The sequence below is a fragment of the Telmatherina bonti genome, assembly GCF_933228915.1.
Source record: "Telmatherina bonti genome assembly, chromosome: 21".
NCBI classification, from domain to species: domain Eukaryota; kingdom Metazoa; phylum Chordata; class Actinopteri; order Atheriniformes; family Telmatherinidae; genus Telmatherina; species Telmatherina bonti.
The window spans coordinates 27678460-27695825 of record NC_136630.1 but is presented as its reverse complement, the minus strand read 5'-3'; the positions used below and the strand labels follow the sequence as shown (position 1 = coordinate 27695825).

Genomic DNA, 17366 nt, shown 5'->3' with positions numbered 1-17366 from the left:
TCCCTAGGCGTCTCCCTAGGTGGCCGGTGCCCGGTGGGGTCGGTATCTGCACATCTGGGCCCACTCGGCCTTGTTCCCCCTGACTGCAGGGCACTCCGGCTGAGATCCCCCCCCCCCCCCCCCCCCCCCGATGCCTCCTGGGTGGATGCATGGCTGGCTCCAGAGCAGGAAGCTTGGGGTCTGTGCTTGGGGAGGACAGCCGGCTGCCCAGGTCTCGGGGTTCTCCTAGCCTGTAGTCATGTAGTCGGGGGTCACATTAGCTTGATGACTCTTCTCTGAACACGTTCCACTTTGTACGTTCTGCATGTGACACAGTCACTGAGTCGTCTGCAGGTTTATTCGCTAACACCAGTTTTGTTGGCTTTGTTGTCCCTGCAGGGGTACCATAAATCTGTGGCTGGCTTGGATGTGTGTATGTGTGTGTTTATGTACATCCGTATATATGTGTATGACTGTATACATGTATGTATATATGTATGTATGTTTTTCTCTCTCTCTTTCTCTCTACAAAGTGTTTTCTCTTTCTCCTCCCCAGTCTGTCTAATGTCTTCTCTCTTATTAATTCATTTATATATTTGTTTTTCTGTTTTCTTTCTATTCTATTTCTAGCCTCTCCAGTTGTATAGTCCGCAGTACTATACAAACACAGTAATACAAACACTTGTGCAAAATAAATAGAAATACAAAATATGAATCCAGAATATCAAGGGGAGCATTATATCTATAAAGAGGATGCAAAGCAAATTTGCCCAGCAGAACACATAAAAAAGTGTTCTATAATGATATAATGGGGGGGGGGGGCGCAACACTTCAGTCCTCCACATGAACACGGTTTGGACACGTTATAGTTCTACATAAGTAATAAAATAATAATAATAATAATAATAATAATAATAATAATAATAATAATAATAATAATAATACAGATTTAATAATAAATAAATAAATAAATTAATAAATAAATAAAAAAATTAAATAATAATAAATAAACAATCTTTATTAACAATCAAACAAAAGACATAAAGAAAAAAGTTTTAAAAGGAATGAAAAAAGGGGGGCGTGGCGCTGTAAAATGTTTCCGGGGTAACATTTAAACGTAACTCAGGAAGCGCAAACAAACGCGGAAGTGTTTATTTTTCTTTGTTTTTCTGCTGGAAACCAGAACGAGTTAAAGATTATCTGGTATTAACCAGCAGCTAAGCTGACAATTGATTCTCAGAACTAAGATGGCGTGTAAATAGCAGCTGGTTTTAACTAGTCCACCGCGCCCTTCTCAGGTTTGTTTGTTTGTTTGTTTATTTATGTTTTAGGAACCGGATCTGTTCTCTATCATCATGCAGAATTAAGCACGTGTTCCTGGACACCTTCCAGGGTTTTCCTCTCCGAGCTGGGAGCTGCTGTCAGACTTTCCTGTCCATTATGTGTCATCTACAGCTGAGGACGCTGCTTTTTGTTGCGTGGGTTCTGGGCTACGTGGCCTTCCTGGTGTCCATCAGGAGGATGTGGACAGGGAAGCATGTCCGCAGTCCGCTTGTCCGCTCCCTTTTCCTCAACATGCTGCAGGAAAGCGAGGCTGTGACAGCTGAGGTAGGAAACCTCCATCACCATCTACATCATAGGGGTCAAACTCCAGTCTTTCAGTCCGGTATCCTGCAGGTTTTCGTTGTCTCCATGCTCCAACACACCTGACCAAATTTCATAAATAGATTGAAAAGAAGCTGCTGGATCCATTTGATTTGAATCAGCTTCGTTGGTGGAGGAAAACAACAAAAACCTGCTGGATACCAGTCCTCTGGACACCTCTGATCTACATGTACTCCAGCTCTTTTACATCCAGTCAAACTGGATCAGTTTTTACTGGAGGGTCATTGAACACATGATGTTGAGACTTTCAGGTACTTTATTTTCTTCTGTAGAATTAGATTCAGTTTTATTTTGTAATAAATATATCTGAGATGTTTCACAGTTAAAATAATAGATATTTAATTTAAGTGTTTATTTAGAGCTTGTCAGGATCTTATCATGTTAATGATAATATGAAAAAGCATTTTATAGTTAAAATAAAACACAATGATCCTGTCCTGTTGTTACTTCCATGATAGACGAGTGCAAGTCAGATGCTTGTCTCAGATAACGTTCCTACCTTTCATGCTGCGCTGAAGAATTTCATGTGTCGATTAAGAGAGTCTACAAATGTAATTGGAATGGCTATGACTGAGCCAAAATGAAGTGACACAAGGTATTTCTCCTGTTTTTGGAAGCACTGAAACGAATGTCTGTCTTTAGGTCTTTACGGATGTTTTTATAATTATGTGTGTGTATATAGGCTATGTGTCTATACATGAATGTGTGTTTTTTGTTTTATTAATTGCTGATATGGGCGGATGTGTCTGGAATAAAGAATAAAGTCAAAGGAATAGGAAAAAGCGTGCATATTTGAGGCTGTTCAGATTGAACTGAGCTCTTGTAGCTGAAGCGATGAATCCAATTTGGAAGCAGGGTATTTGTGAACACGAAGGCTTTTCGGTTCTTTTGTCACCAAGAGTTCTGTCTGTGGATTAAGTGAAGCTGAGCTGTGGAGTAAACAGCTTCACTAAACAAGAAACATATGTGATGTTACTGTGTTTATTATAAGCCAGCCTACTATAATAAAGGTATAAAGAGTTTTTATAGGAACAAATTCTGACATCTTTGTGTCTTTGTGGCCGCGAGTGAACCTCCTGTCTATTCATCTAAATTTACTGGACTCTCGTACCAGGTTGGAAGCATTTTACCTTTAGACCTGCTGTAATTCTTGGTGTGATAGATCCAGCAACATGTTTAAACATGACATGAAGCATCACACAGTTGCTGCACATCATGATGAGAATCTCCCGTTCCACCACATCCCAAAGCTGCTCTGTTGGACTGAGATCTGGTGACTGTGGAGGCCGTTGGAGGACAGTGAACTCATCGTCATGGTGGAGATGATGTGAGCTTTGTGACATGGTGCATCATCCTGCTGGAAGTTTCCATCAGAAGATGCTACTCTGTGCTCATAAAGGGATGGACATGGTCAGCAGCAGGCCTGTCTCGGTAACAAATGTTGCCATGCGATTAAATTGTCTCAGAAGTTATCGCGATACACGATAATATTACAGTGATTACTTTTGTCATTTTGAGACCATTTTTATCTAAAATAACAATAATGCAAAAACACCCTTTCAAAGATCAACATACTTTAATTTCTAAAGATCATTTAGCTCGATGTGCAGAATAGTTTATGTTCCAGTCTCCAGTCTGCTAAAACAGAAAAGGATTTCTCCTGCGGTTTTAGCAACGTGGTTATCTGGAACATATGGTCTGTAAACACCATGTAACATAGTTTCATAGAGTATGGTCAAGCTCATATAAGGGGACATGTTTGGACTTGACCAGAGGTGTAAAGGTAAAATTGAATGTCTTTGATCGCCTTCAGTATGTCATTTTTCATGTCATTGTAAAGTTGTGGAATAGCCGTTTTTAACATGTATGTTCAGCCAGGCAGGTCATACTGGCTGTGAAACGTTTGCAACATCTTTCAAAATGTCGCATTTTTAACAATATTAAAGAACAGCATCGCTTTACCAACCATGCTGTCTGAGTGCACGCCATGTTGCACCGTCTTGTTTGTAGTTAATCCATCGGTTAAACACGCCGGTGATCGTGGACTGTCGGGAAGATAGAGCTAGTCTGTTTGTTAAGATCTTTTTACCCAGCTGGGAAAACTGCAGTTGATTGTTGTGTTTTAGGTGCAGATGGAAACTTGTTGTTTTGCCGTGTTTAGCTGATATTGTCTTAAAACAAATGTAGCACTCGAGAAAAGAGACAAATGAAAATTATCCGTCTGATGCATTTTTCCTTATTGTGAGATTAATTGACTTATTGCTTATTGCGACAGGCCTAGTCAGCAGGTCTATTCCATGTAGATGCTCACAGATGCAGCCTGTAGCGCAGACAGAGTCAGCATTGTCATGATCTAACGAAGTCAGAAGATCCACTGTGCAAACACAACTAAACTTCGAGGAGACATAAGAAACAGAAATATAACAGGCTCTTATAGATAAGTAAAAGTAAAGATATAATAAAAATAAAAGATATAAAAAGATTGCTATGTTTACAGAAGATTAAAAAACGTTGTGTTCCCATAGCATGATGCTGCCACCACCGTGCTTCATAGCAGATCATATTGTCAAGTTTATTTGAATGTGTAGCCAGAAGCAAAGAGTCTTTGTCCTGTCAGACCAGGTTTTTTTCTTGTGCTGCCTCAGTGGTACCACTGCTCCCCTGACCTGCTGGGGGAATCTGTGCGTTCCCTGTTCGTTCAGAGCCACCTGGACTCGGACACCAAGGCTTTCCTCAAGCAGAGTGCGGAGAAGTCAGGCTGGCTGTTCACACAGCTCTATCACTCGCTGGTGTCCACTGTGCTCAGCCCCGTGGTGTCGCGCACCTCCATCAACGGGTGAGTGGTCCGCACCGGTCCGCTTTTATTGCCCTCTCCGTCCAGCTGCTCTCTGACTTTTCTCGGTCTCAGGTTTCTGGGCCGCGGATCGATGTTCGTGTTTTCTGCCGACCAGTTTCAGCAGATGCTTCGGATTGGTCCGGACTGGAGGGCAGAAAGACTCCTGGACCTCGGAGCCGGGAACGGCGGCGTCACCGAGGTGATGGGAGTCCACTTCAGACAGGTTTATGCCACTGAGGTGTCGGCGCCCATGAAGTGGCATCTGCAGAGAAGGAACTACAAGTGAGTGGACGTTTGTGTCTGAGCTGTTGGATTTATCAGGCTGTAAATCTGGAAGTCGTCTTTATTTTCCCTCCAACGCGTCAAGCTGCTCGCTGCATGTCGGTAAACAAACCAGCGGCTCCGGTGATCCGGTTACAGGAACTAGATTGTGTCTGTTCAGATTTTCTACACAGTAACTTACAGGTACATCTAAAAAAACTAGAATATTATGAACAAGTTCAATATTTTTCTTCACTCATTCCAGAATGTGAAGCCTATATATTATTTAGACTCATTACATGTAGAGTGAAACATTTCAAACATTTATTTCTTGAAATGTTAATAATAGTGGATTATAGACAATAAAAACCCAAAATGCAGTGTCTCAGAAAATTAGAATAATGTGTAAAAACTTCAATCTTATAAAGTCATGGTGTCACACCCTAATCAACTAATTAACCCAAAATACCTGCAAAGGTATCCTGTAAATTTTATATTAAAATTAATATTTAATTTATATTAAAAAAAATTTAAAATTGGATGAATTTGGGGAAATCAGACATTTCTTTATATGTTTTTTAAATTCAGGAAAACAAAAACAAATTCATTTGTAAATAATAGTTAATTAAGGAAAACAAAGATAATTTTATAGGAATTTTTTAACAGACTTTTTTTTATATTAAATTCAGAAAAAATGAACAGAATTTTACACACAAAATATTTTAAATCCAAAAAAAACAGAAAAGGAAATACATCTTTATTAAAAAAAAGTTATTAAAAAAAAACAAGAAAAGGTTATGATGATTTTAAAGAAAAGAAAATGTTAAAATTCAGAAAATTAAACAATCTTTCACATAATGTTTTTATCATAATTAGTTTTGTAGTATGGATAAAACGAATACATAGAAAAATCAAGAGTTATTTTACTTATTCAGTAAAGCAGAAGAAAAATATTTATTACAAAATGACAGGATTTTTTAAACGGATAATAATTAATATTAATAATTAATAATAATTTAATAGATGCATTTGGTAATAAATTCTGCTAACATATATGTCTGACAAAAATTATGTTTTTCTACAAAAACAAGAAAAGAAACTTTTTAAAGAAATAAATTAAGCAAAAACAGCTTTAGGATGTTATAATTTTAGAAAAAATGTTAAAATACAAGTTTTACATAAAATTATCACTTTAATTCATACACGTCTTTACTCTGAAAAAATCACATAACAGAATAAAATGTTTAACATATTTTTTAAGTAAAAACATTAAAAACACCCCTCAATTCTGACAAACTAAACAGAAAAAAAATAAGATTTTTGTTTTAATTCAGAAAAACGGTATAAAATATTTTCTCATACATGTGTGCATATATATATATATATATATGTGTGTGTGTGTGGTGTATGTGTGTATGTGTGTATGTATTATATATTTCTTTAAATATATTTTGAAAAAATATATTTGAAAAAAAAAATGAGATTCTGACCATTTTTTTTCAAAAAAATTATCCTGTTAAAAATGTTGTTGATTTATAAACGTTAATAAAATTATTTTTAATGATCATTTTAAAAAAAAAAAAGGATTTTTTTTTTTAATCAGCTAAATAAAATCATGTTAAATCAGAAAAAAGTCATAACTTCAGAAAATATTTCATGGTTTTGCCAGATGAACGGAGTTCGCCTCCGTAGTTTCAGAAATGAATCTCATATTTTCTGACTTTTTCTTTGTGTTCAGCGTTCTGGATATAGATGAGTGGCAGCATACTGGTTTCCAGTATGATGTGATCAGCTGTCTGAACCTGCTGGATCGCTGCGATGATCCTCTGGGCCTCCTGCGGGACATCAGGCGATCCTTGGTCCCTGAAACGGGGAGGCTGGTCCTGGCGGCTGTGCTTCCGTTCCAGCCATATGTGGAAATCGGTGGGTGGGAAACCAGTGAGTCATGTCCCAGTGGAACGTTGAGAAGCCACAACAAAACACTGTTTTTCTCTCCTCAGGAGGGAAATGGGAACGTCCCAAAGAGCACCTGAAAATCGCAGGAAAGACGTGGGAGGAGCAAGTGACCAGCCTGTCCAGCGAGGTTTTCCAGCGCGCAGGGTTTGATCTGGAGGCCGTGACCCGCGTGCCATACCTCTGCGAGGGAGACATGTACAACGATTACTACGTCCTGGATGACGCCGTGTTCGTCCTCAAGGCCACAGAGAGCGGTGAACACTGATGCTCGCAGATTACCGTCTCAGCGCGGTTTTTATCAGCATCCGTCATCCATTCATTCATGTCTGACTTGTAGTGAACTGGTGATTCAGGTGAAGCTCAGGTGCTGCAGCTCTAACTTATACCCGCTATCCTGTCATACCTCCACCTTTAAAGGTGGAGTATGTAAGATTTTCAATATTTTCAAAATAAATTAACTAATAAAATAACTACAATCATTATTAGAAAGTTTTTTGAACATGTAGGTTCCAGTCTGTCCATATTTGACGCGTAATTAAATTACAAGTTTAATTAATGACAAATGACAAAAAGCACATTTTTTTACTGGTAGGAAAACATTTAAGAAGGGTCTTTCTCATTAATTAAACTTGTAATTTAATAACACATCAAATATGGACAGACTGGAACCTATATGTTTAAAAAAAAACTATCTAATTATGATTGTAGGTATTTTTTAGTTAATTTTTTTTAAAATATTGAAAATCTTACGTACTCCACCTTTAATGACGGCAGAAGTTGTTGGATTGCAGAAGTGAGCGAAGGTCATGCCTCATATTTACACCGTTTACCTGCAAGACTAAAAGGAAACTCATTGAAACGGTTCTTCAGACTTCCTGAAGGACTTTCCAAAGCTCCTCTCTGGATGTTTTTGCCTTTTTTGCTGTTCTCTGAAACACTGTTGATGATTCAACTTTGCTTTAACTATGTGGAAGTCAGGGTTCTGGGGAGGATCCATCCCTCCTCCATCAGACCTGTTTCCACTCGTCTTCAGTCCAGTTCTTGTGTCATGTGACATACCTCATCCTTTTCTGTTTCCCATCCTTAAAAACTGCATCCCGACAGCCACGTTTCCATGGAGACCATTCCTGATGAGGCTTCGGCCAACAGAAAATGGGTCAGCTGAAGGTCCAGGTCCTGTGGCTGTCCTCAGAGCGTCCCTTTCAGATCCTATTTATCTGTTTTAGGTCACTTTTCATCCAACACGTTGCCCTCCCTGCTCCGATAGGCCAAGTTTTCAGCTCATACTGAATTCACTGTGTTGTCAACAAAAGAAACTTTATGCATCACCATGAAAAGCTGCTGGTAAAATAAGAGACTAAAGATATGGTTTAATATCTGTCCCTCCAGGAATGTGCAATGTCGCGATCGCAGCTCTTAACCCAAGCTCAGCAAATCTGTGCAAATTCTGAACGTCTTTGCAGTTTTGTCCGATCACAGCAGCGGAAAAGCAGCTTGAGGCTCTCCAGTCTCTTCTCCGTTATGTGATGTTGCCATAAATACAACATATCTCTTGTCTCGACGTGGTCTAATGAAGAACTCGGCACATAAAACTAAACTCAAGAGTTCTGTGTGAATATGGAGAGTAACTGTTTGTACTGTAACCTGGAGAAACACTGGGATTATTTCAGTATAGAAAGTTGAAATAAAATATAAAAAGAAAGTAAACTTCCTTTTTTAATATTTTTTTGGGGGTTTTTTTTAGCACTAAAAACCAATGCAACTTGTCACAAATCTTGCTGCAAGATCCTGTAGGGACTGTAAAAATAGTTTAAGTTGTCTTTTATGTGTTGACACAATGATGATTCATCCTTTGAGTTTCAAGCTTCTCTTATTCCTGAGAATTTCTTCGGTATAAATATCCATCCTGATTTATAGAGTGGAAACAGTTTTAATGTTCATAAATCAACCATGTGTAATGAAACACTGGACTGTTTATTAAGAATTACAGGTTTGTTTGTTTTTCTTTTTTGTTGAAAGACTTGTTTCTTCTTTCAAAAGCAACATCATATGACTTGAAAGTGTTGTGCATGTGGGATTATGGTGCACCACTCTGCGTTTAGAAATGTGCCATACTTTGATGCAATATCTGTTAAGCGTATGTCATAACTTTTTAAATAAAAACTAAATTTCATGCACTTTTTGTGTAATTATTTTCCCCTTTGTCATGGTGGAAGTGTGGAGTGTAGTTTAAATCCTAAAGGTTTGTCGTTTTCTACACAACTGTGGAGGTCTTTCCTCCAAATACGAGGTAAGTTTATCACGAACTCCTTTTTGCTTTTGCAAATAAGTATTTTTATGTAGCGTTCCGATTTAAATGTTTAATAATTCATTGTACTGATTAAAACAAAAATTAATGTAATTTCCGATTTACTATTTTTTTCCTCGGAACCGGAAGGCAACGTCCGTGTTGCATAAATTATGTAAATGAGACATTCTGCTCCTCTGATTGGCTAAACCACCCGCGTTTCCCGTTTTTCATTGGCTACCGTTCTCTCCGACACGTCCCCAAGCCACGTCGCTCTTTACTCGCCATTTTCCCAGCTCCTGAGGCTAGAATCGTGCTATTCTGGCGTCACGTTGTTATTCAGCCCTGACAGGTAACAAACTAATAGCTGTCTTAGACTAGCGGAACTGTCTGAAGGGTCTGAGATCGGTTCCGAGTGAAGACGCTTCTGCAAACATGAACGTTTTCAGGCTGACCGGCGATTTGTCGCACCTAGCAGCCATCATCATCCTGCTGCTAAAAATATGGAAAACCAGGTCCTGTGCCGGTGAGTTCGTCCATTTCCTAACACTTTAACAGTTTACACTGACCTCTGTCTTACACAAGAAGTTTCCTCTTGTGTAAATAGGCAGATAAGGGGGAAAAAATCAGGGCCGGATTGAAAGTGTGCAGGCCCCTGGGCCCAGAGTGTTGCTGGGGCCCCCCTTCCCCACCACAACACTAAAAATTGTGAACGAAACTCTGTGAAACTACATTTCTAACCTCTCTCAGCCAGTGGTGCCAATAACAATACACCCGACACTGTGGTGTAACTATCTGGGTATTATGTACATTTTGTTTCATGTCCAAACTGCTGGTGTTTGCCCTACGTGGCCCCCCCATAGGCCCCATGTGGGCATGGACCCCTGAGCCTGTGCCCATAATGCCCATTGGATTATCCGGCCTTGGGGAAAATACATATCTGCTTTGTAACTTGAGTAGTTGGAGCTGATTTAGCAGGTGGAAGCTAACGTCAGCTAAAACTTGCTAGTAGCAGTGTCTTGTCATCAGATACTGAATACTCCTCAGACTGTCACGGTCACTGGTGGAACCTGGCAGCGTGGAAAGTGAGAGATAACCTGCTTTTGTGGCTTTAAGCAGCGCTAGCTTTAAGCAGCAGCTACCTTGTTAGCTAGCTGTGACAGCAGCGCAGCGGGACTGTTTGACAGAAAGCTGAATGATTGAAGGTGTAAAGCCTGACTTGAGTAGCTGACTTAAACTGAGTTTTGACGCCGTTTCCTGCAACACAAGTCGAGCGTGAGCTCTCTGACGTGGCAGCAGGTTGGTTTTAACCTCCTCCTGCACTCCTTCCAGGGAGTGTAACCCTGAGGAAAGTTTGCAGTTTTCATGTTTCCTCAGTGACCAAAGGTTGAAGCTTTTATCACTACCTGACAGCCAGTCTCCTGAGGTCTCTATCACAGCTGTTTGCATGAACCAAAGCACATAGATCAGTCCTTTTGAGGCCGATCTATGTAGATGTTTACCTGCCTCTTATCTGCATCGCAGTTCTGCATAACTCATGTTGTCTGGTACACATGTACTTGTTATTTTATTTAACAACCTTACTTTTAGTGCTGGAAATCATGAATATACCACAAGACATGCAAAAGATGGAAATTTTAGCTTGCCTGAAGCAAAATCAAATGTCATAAAAAGAACTGTTCTGTATAGAGGCATGAAAACATGGAATTCACTACCAAAGAACATTAAATTAACCACTGACCTAAGAAACTTTAAAATATTATAAAAAGACTATTTTTCAAAAGTACAGATATCTACATAAATCATAATTATAAGGGTTTGGTGATAAAAGTAAAATAAATACAAATGTTTGTGTAATAGAGTAAACAAATTGTTAATGTAGATAGAGGTGTACTAGATTTCTATTATAGATAATCAAAAATATAGGTTGATATCCAATTATGAATGCATGATGAATGCACATAACATGCATGCATATTATTATGTAAAAATGGATGTAAAGAGATGGGTTTGAATATGTTAAAAGCTTGTATTCCAGGATTAAACTGAAGTGCTGATGTGCTGCGTAACTTTTTACATGTTTTTATTTTGATGTTATGATTGTGCCGGACCCCAGGAAGAATAGCTGTAGCTTGCTACAGCTAATGGGAATCCTAAATAAACTAAACTAAACATCTGGTGCACATGTACCTGACCATTTGTCTTTTTTAAGTCTTATAGGAGCTAATGGGGCACGGGTGAGGGTGGTTTTGGGTGTAATGCGACTATGGATGTGTGTTTTATCTGTTTTGATGTAAATTGTTTTATTATGTGAAGCACCTTGTATTGTTTTTAAGCACGAAAAGTGCTGTACAAATAAAGTTTGATTTGATATAGTTGCAGATATGACCAGGCTGTAACTGAGTCATACTACGCTGAAGTTGGGCTCTGATTAGCAACATGCTAATGTTTTCAGACTTTGACCACATTTGCTCAGGTCTCTTTTTAATTAAAAAATACAACTGCATTACTTGGACTTTTCAGATCTGGACTGAAATATTCTACATGGTCATCGAGAGTCTTTGAAGCACTATTTCTGCTTTGTGAAACCACAAATATGGTCATTTTATATATGCAGAAACCATACCTATATGAGCCATTTTACCTTCCTTACAACCAAAAATGACCTTTTTTATTTTGCATTTTCATGAATGCATTTAAGGTTTCACTAATCAGAACGAGTATGTTCCTGAATCTTCACCCTCTGGAGAATATTTCAGTCCGGATTTGAAGAGTAAACGTATTGTAGTTTGTAATATAGTCAGGGTCTCTCATAAAAAGCCGTGGAATGGACCTTTAGGGATGCTCTAATCAGAAGCCAACTTGTGCATCCTCACAAACGGAGACAGAATGAGTGCGTGGTTGCAGGAAGGAAACTTTTCTGTTGTGCTTCATGTGGTCAGTCAGATGGTAAGACTTGTTAGGAAGCAGAAGAAGAGAGCAGAGCTCCAGGTTTGGGCTTTACTAACAGTACAAGGTTGAAGCGGATGCAAACGCTTCACAATGGCTCGTGTTTGTCAGAGTTCCTGCAGCGTACGGTCTGTTTACGCTTTGCTTGTTTCCTTGCAGGCATCTCTGGAAAGAGTCAGGTCCTGTTTGCCTTTGTGTTCACCACTCGCTACCTGGACCTGCTCACGTCCTTCATCTCCCTCTACAACACCACCATGAAGGTGAAACTCCTCATCCTCCAGGACTGAGCACTGAGGAGCAACTCGCTCTTCAAGCTGACACACCTTTGTTTGCTAAAGGATGAAAATGCAGGAAAATTCAGCCGATTGGCTGGATTTGCATCCAGCTGACGTGTGTTTTGACGCTTGAATGTCTTGCCTTCCAGATCATCTACATCGGATGCGCGTACGCCACCGTGTACCTGATCTACATGAAGTTCAAGGCGACCTACGATGGGAACCACGACACGTTCAGAGTGGAGTTCCTGGTCGTTCCTGTCGGTGGCCTGGCCTTTCTGGTCAACCACGACTTCTCTCCTCTGGAGGTTAGACAACTTTCGCTTTGGGTCTCGACCACATAGAGATTCTGTCTTGCTGGTGTTTGTTGAGCTGAACGCCGCTCCCGACTCGCTTTCCTCCTCCTCAGATCTTGTGGACGTTCTCCATCTACTTGGAGTCGGTGGCTATTCTCCCCCAGCTCTTCATGATCAGCAAAACGGGCGAAGCCGAGACCATCACCACCCACTACCTGTTCTTCCTGGGCCTCTACAGAGCCCTCTACCTCTTCAACTGGATATGGAGGTTCTACTTTGAGGGCTTCTTCGACATGATCGCCATCGTGGCCGGAGTGGTTCAGACCATCCTCTACTGCGACTTTTTCTACTTGTATGTAACAAAAGGTGAGTGTTGATTCGGCACCGGATCTGCACGGTAATGAACAGAATCTTTGGTTTTAAAGCAACATTTAGGTTAGATCAGACACATCAGTGCTTCAGACCAACTTCTTCCACGGTTCAGAAACATTTTTACACATGAAGTTAGTGAACGGCGTCTGCCTTCCCGTCACATTCTGCCATCGGTCCTGGATCTCCTGCAGACCAGCTGGTGCTTTCAGCAGTACTTCTGCTCACATGTTCAGCACGTTCAGACTTTCAGTGCTTTGTGGGAAGTTTAGATAATCCTGTTGCTGCACTTTAAGAGTGCAGTTAATCACATGTTGCGTACAAAATGTCCTTTTCCCGTAAAAGTAGTCCTTCATAAAGAACACGCAGAGAGTTTTGGCCGTCAGCTGAACAGACAGAAAACAGGATTACAATCTCAGATCAGGTAAACCTTCACAAAATGTGCAGTAACTTCCCTCCATGCACATTTAGAGCTACATTATCCAGATTCTTTGCCTATAAATTCTCTAACTTAGCTTGACTGTTTAAAGGTTGAAGGTGTCAACATCTGGACCCGCAGGTCTGTAAGGGAACTAGAGACATGTGGTCTCCACAGAAAGTCTTCATCTCTATCAGCACCAGACAGTTAAGATGATTAACTGTTAAAGAGCAGGTAAACAAAGTCTGAAAATATATATGAACAGAAACTATGGATTGCCACGTCCACCTGACGGGATGTCAGCAGACAATGCAATGCTAACCCCAAACATGCACTGAAAGTTTCATCTCACTGCGACAAAGACTCACCGAACCAGAGCGAAAAGAAAACAGAGCTAAGACAACATGAAATATGTTTTATCTTTGCCTCCAAACCTACAGTTGTGCCCATATTTATTCATACCCTTTCATTAAAGAAAACAGCTGCCTGTAAAATATGCAGAAATTGACTAAAGTAATAATAAATAAAAATTTTATGAATATCATTACATTATTTTCTAATTCTGGTTCAATAGAAATATTTTTTTAAAAAGCAAACAAATAAGATAATTTATTACATATTCCATCAGTCATAAAATAATATTTAGTTGAACAATCCTTTAATGTTTTCGCTGCAGTCAGGTGTTTTCTGTTCCTCTCAGTCAGACTTCTGCACCTGTTGACAGGTATTTTGTCCCACTGTTCAACAGAAAAGTCTCTCATTTGTCCAGGACACATTTGTTTGTTTGTTTTGTTTTTCTTTCTTCAACTCAATTAAATGAAAAAACAGTGTCTTATATTACTAAATTATATTTTTGCAAATTTTTAGTTATTGTTCCTATTTTAAGTCTCCAGTTATTTAAGTGACTGTTGTAAATTCAGCCTTTTCTTTAATGAAAGGGGATGAATATATATGAGCACAACTGTACATCCACCAGGATCAAACCATATTTAGCAAAAACCAAAATAAACAGTAACAAGTTTGATTGGAGCGATGGGCCAGACAGAAAACTTCTTCCTGTTCTGTGTGTTCAGAGCCAGCGCTGCGTCAACACGCGATGAAAGAGTGAGAACTTTAACATTGTTGCATTAACCAACCCAACCTGAGTTAGATGTGATGCGACCGCCACTGCTGGCCCCCCCCGATCCCGGTCCAGTCTCGGCCTGTCTGGATCAGCTGCTGCCTCGCAGAAACAAAAAGCAGAGATTTTAAATAAAGAAAAGGTGCATAAATGTTATTTACATTTGCTGCACCTCAGTTTACGTGCACAAAGCCACATTTATAAGTCTGTTTAAAAGGAGTTTTATGAATGAGCTCCACTTAGCAGGGACCTGTTCTCTGTGGTGAAGTCTCTGCAGGGAGGGGTGATGCTGTAAACACAGTTATTACTGCAAATTCAGCCAATTTCTCCTGAATTCTGTACATCTTTGCAGTTTATCTGTTCCTGATCTGCATCTCAAATCACCACTAAGTACCGTCCACAATGTGTCGCATAGTTCTCCATTTATCTCATTTAGATGCTGTATTTATGAGGGCTGTGACGATATTGTTTCTATTCGCTTCCGATTTTTTGGGTGTGGATTCGATTTAAATTACAATTCTCATAATTTCATTATATTGTTGATTTTTGTAGATTAAAAACAAAAAAATGTATAAAACTTTTTTTTTCTTTTGCTAGTCATTTTTCTTGATTTCAATCAGGAAAAAACAACACAGCAGCCAGATCATCATTCTGCTGTTATAATGCCCAAAAAGACAAGTAAAAAGATCAATAAAAATGATTTTTTAGTTTTTAATTTTTTATTTGAAATAAAAAGCAATTTTTTTAAAAACAAAATTTAAATTTAAATTTTAAAATTGTAAAATAAAAATCCCTATTTTCAATTTTTCAATTAAATTTTCCCAGACCTAATATTTATACAGTTAATATTTCATTTATTTGGTTTCATTTATTTAGTCCTTGTTTATTTTAATTATATTTTTATCCTAGTTTTTATTTTTTATTTTTACTTTTTTATTTGATCAATGTAATTTTTTTAAAGAGCTCCTTTTAAAGCAGCCGACCGAAATTCTGTGCAGAAGTTTTATTTACACACATTCGATTTATTTTTTACTTTTATAATTTTACATATTTATTTCTTATTTTTACTTTTCTAAACAAACAGTTTAAAACACAAATAAGAATATTCACAGTAAAATACACGAGATAAAAGTACATAAATAGGTTTAAGATCACATCAACGACTGGTTAAAAAAAATAACAGCTGTCAGAGATCCTGGTGCAAAAAGACGCATCTTCAGGGACAGACTGGTCTCCCAGTGGAGGATTCTGTCACTCTGCTGGTTCCCAGTGTGGAGGCCATTTATGTGTTTTTTGTTTTCTTTTATGAGAGATGGAGATTGGAATTTTCTAAATCCTTTCCTTTTTTTATTTGGATCTTTGGAAGTGCGTACAAAACCAGACCGTCCACGCTGCCACCGCCTTAAAAAGAAAAAGGCTGGTTCCCAGCATAGCGAGCGACAACGTTCTGACGAGTCTCTGCTCTGCTTTCAGTACTGAAAGGAAAGAAGCTGAGTCTGCCAGCTTAGGCGCCGACGACGGCTGTTTGGGCGGACTTGAAACGGGGGCTCGGAGGGGAGGAGGACCAAACCACCCCCGAACCCAGCCCTCCTCCTCCTCCACCGCCCCCCCACCGCTTCCTCCTCTTCCCCCTCCAACCCGAGTAAGATGCCTGAGACAGAGAGCGAGCAGGAGCCGCCGGCCACGCCTGATCCAGAGTCGGAGGAACCAGGAGACCTGCAGGCGCCGCTCCGGGGCCTCGGGATTTCTGTTTGACGCATCTTGCCTTAACTTTTTTATTGCTGTAAAAACGAAAGGAAAAAAGAAAAAAAGATTTTCTATAAAATATCCTGAAGAATCGAGCTGGGTGAAAAAGAGCTGAAGACGTGATTGGCCGCTGTACGATACGGACTCTTCGTGGTGGGTTAGCGTCCAGCGTTTGTACTTGCAATCAGAATAAACATGCATTGTTTTTTCTTTCACCTGAGGAGGAAAAGCTGCATCCTCGCCGCTACGGGGGGCAATCTGTTTCTTTTTTAATCTCTCAGCATTCCCATGTGTAAATTTATCCCTTCTGCAGATGATTCTGTTCTTCATGCAGTAATCTAACTTTTTGTTTTTTACAAATGAACTTGGGTGTAACTCTGAAGTTGTTTTTGTTTTAACGCCATCAGAGCGGTGAGTTCCCCTCCATACTAAGGCAGAGAGAAAGCACATGTTTGAAAGGAGGCCGCTGTAAACAGCTTTTCTTCCACCCGACGCTTACGCCATGTCGCCTGTAGCTACACCACGTTGCCAACACTGTTTGTTGCAGGACGCTCCTATTAAATGTGCCGTATAATGTGCTGTGTGTGGAGTCTCACTGCAGGAAGTTCTCTTCTTCTTTTAGAAGCAGATGTATTTATTCTTTTTCTCTTTTTTTTTTTGTTTTTTTTCCCCAATAAACCGTAGAAGCGTCTACGTCTTGTGCATGATTTTAGCCCCAACAAGGACTCTCTGGACTCAGAGAGGAGCATCACCGCCCTGCAGGATGCTGCAGACCGCCTGTTTTTATTCATGCACATGATTTTCAAGCCCCCCTCATTTCTCCCCAGAGCTTTTTGCATGATGTTGCCACCACAAATAAAAAAAGCTGATGGGAAACATGTCTGTCTGTTGGTTTTACTGACACGTCGTCCTCATGACGAGGCTTGAGGGACTTACCTTCTACTCCACTACTCCACTTATACTTTGTTCTCCTTGTCTTTCATTGTGCTACTAGTGCGAATAATAGTTGAAAGTTTAAAAAGTAAAGACTCCAGATGTGAGTAAAAACAAAAAGAGGCAAAAGACAAACTAAATAAGACGCAAGATATACAAAGATGTTTAGAAGAGGAGTTTGAGCTGCTTCAGGAACTTTTCTTTTGCTTTTAATCATTTTATTGTGATTTTGTTATTTCTTCACAATGCTACATGTACAAATGTTTTACGTAAAAC

The 17366-nt window shown here is 39.5% G+C and overlaps 2 protein-coding genes across 3 annotated transcripts; both read left to right on the top strand.

Annotated features, from left to right (window-relative positions):
* Window positions 1-1140: 1140 nt before the first annotated feature.
* On the top strand, window positions 1141-8741 carry mettl9 (methyltransferase 9, His-X-His N1-histidine; the record flags this gene model as incomplete). Of its 2 annotated transcripts, XM_079260281.1 has the most annotated exons (6): window positions 1141-1277; window positions 1435-1587; window positions 4290-4480; window positions 4553-4762; window positions 6480-6664; window positions 6742-8741. In XM_079260281.1, the coding sequence occupies 5 exons, from the start codon at window positions 1501-1503 to the stop codon at window positions 6960-6962; spliced, it is 894 nt and encodes a 297-aa protein (XP_079116407.1). In that variant the 3' UTR covers window positions 6963-8741. The 2 variants fall into 2 exon arrangements, with proteins under 2 accessions (XP_079116407.1, XP_079116406.1); XM_079260280.1 differs by lacking the exon at window positions 1141-1277 and having other exon boundaries at window positions 1420-1587.
* Window positions 8742-9283: 542 nt separating this feature from the next.
* Window positions 9284-17024, top strand: LOC306771337 (ER lumen protein-retaining receptor 2). The gene is made up of 5 exons (XM_079260499.1): window positions 9284-9510; window positions 12093-12193; window positions 12358-12516; window positions 12618-12870; window positions 15885-17024. The coding sequence occupies exons 1-5, from the start codon at window positions 9420-9422 to the stop codon at window positions 15917-15919; spliced, it is 639 nt and encodes a 212-aa protein (XP_079116625.1). The 5' UTR covers window positions 9284-9419; the 3' UTR covers window positions 15920-17024.
* Window positions 17025-17366: the final 342 nt, after the last annotated feature.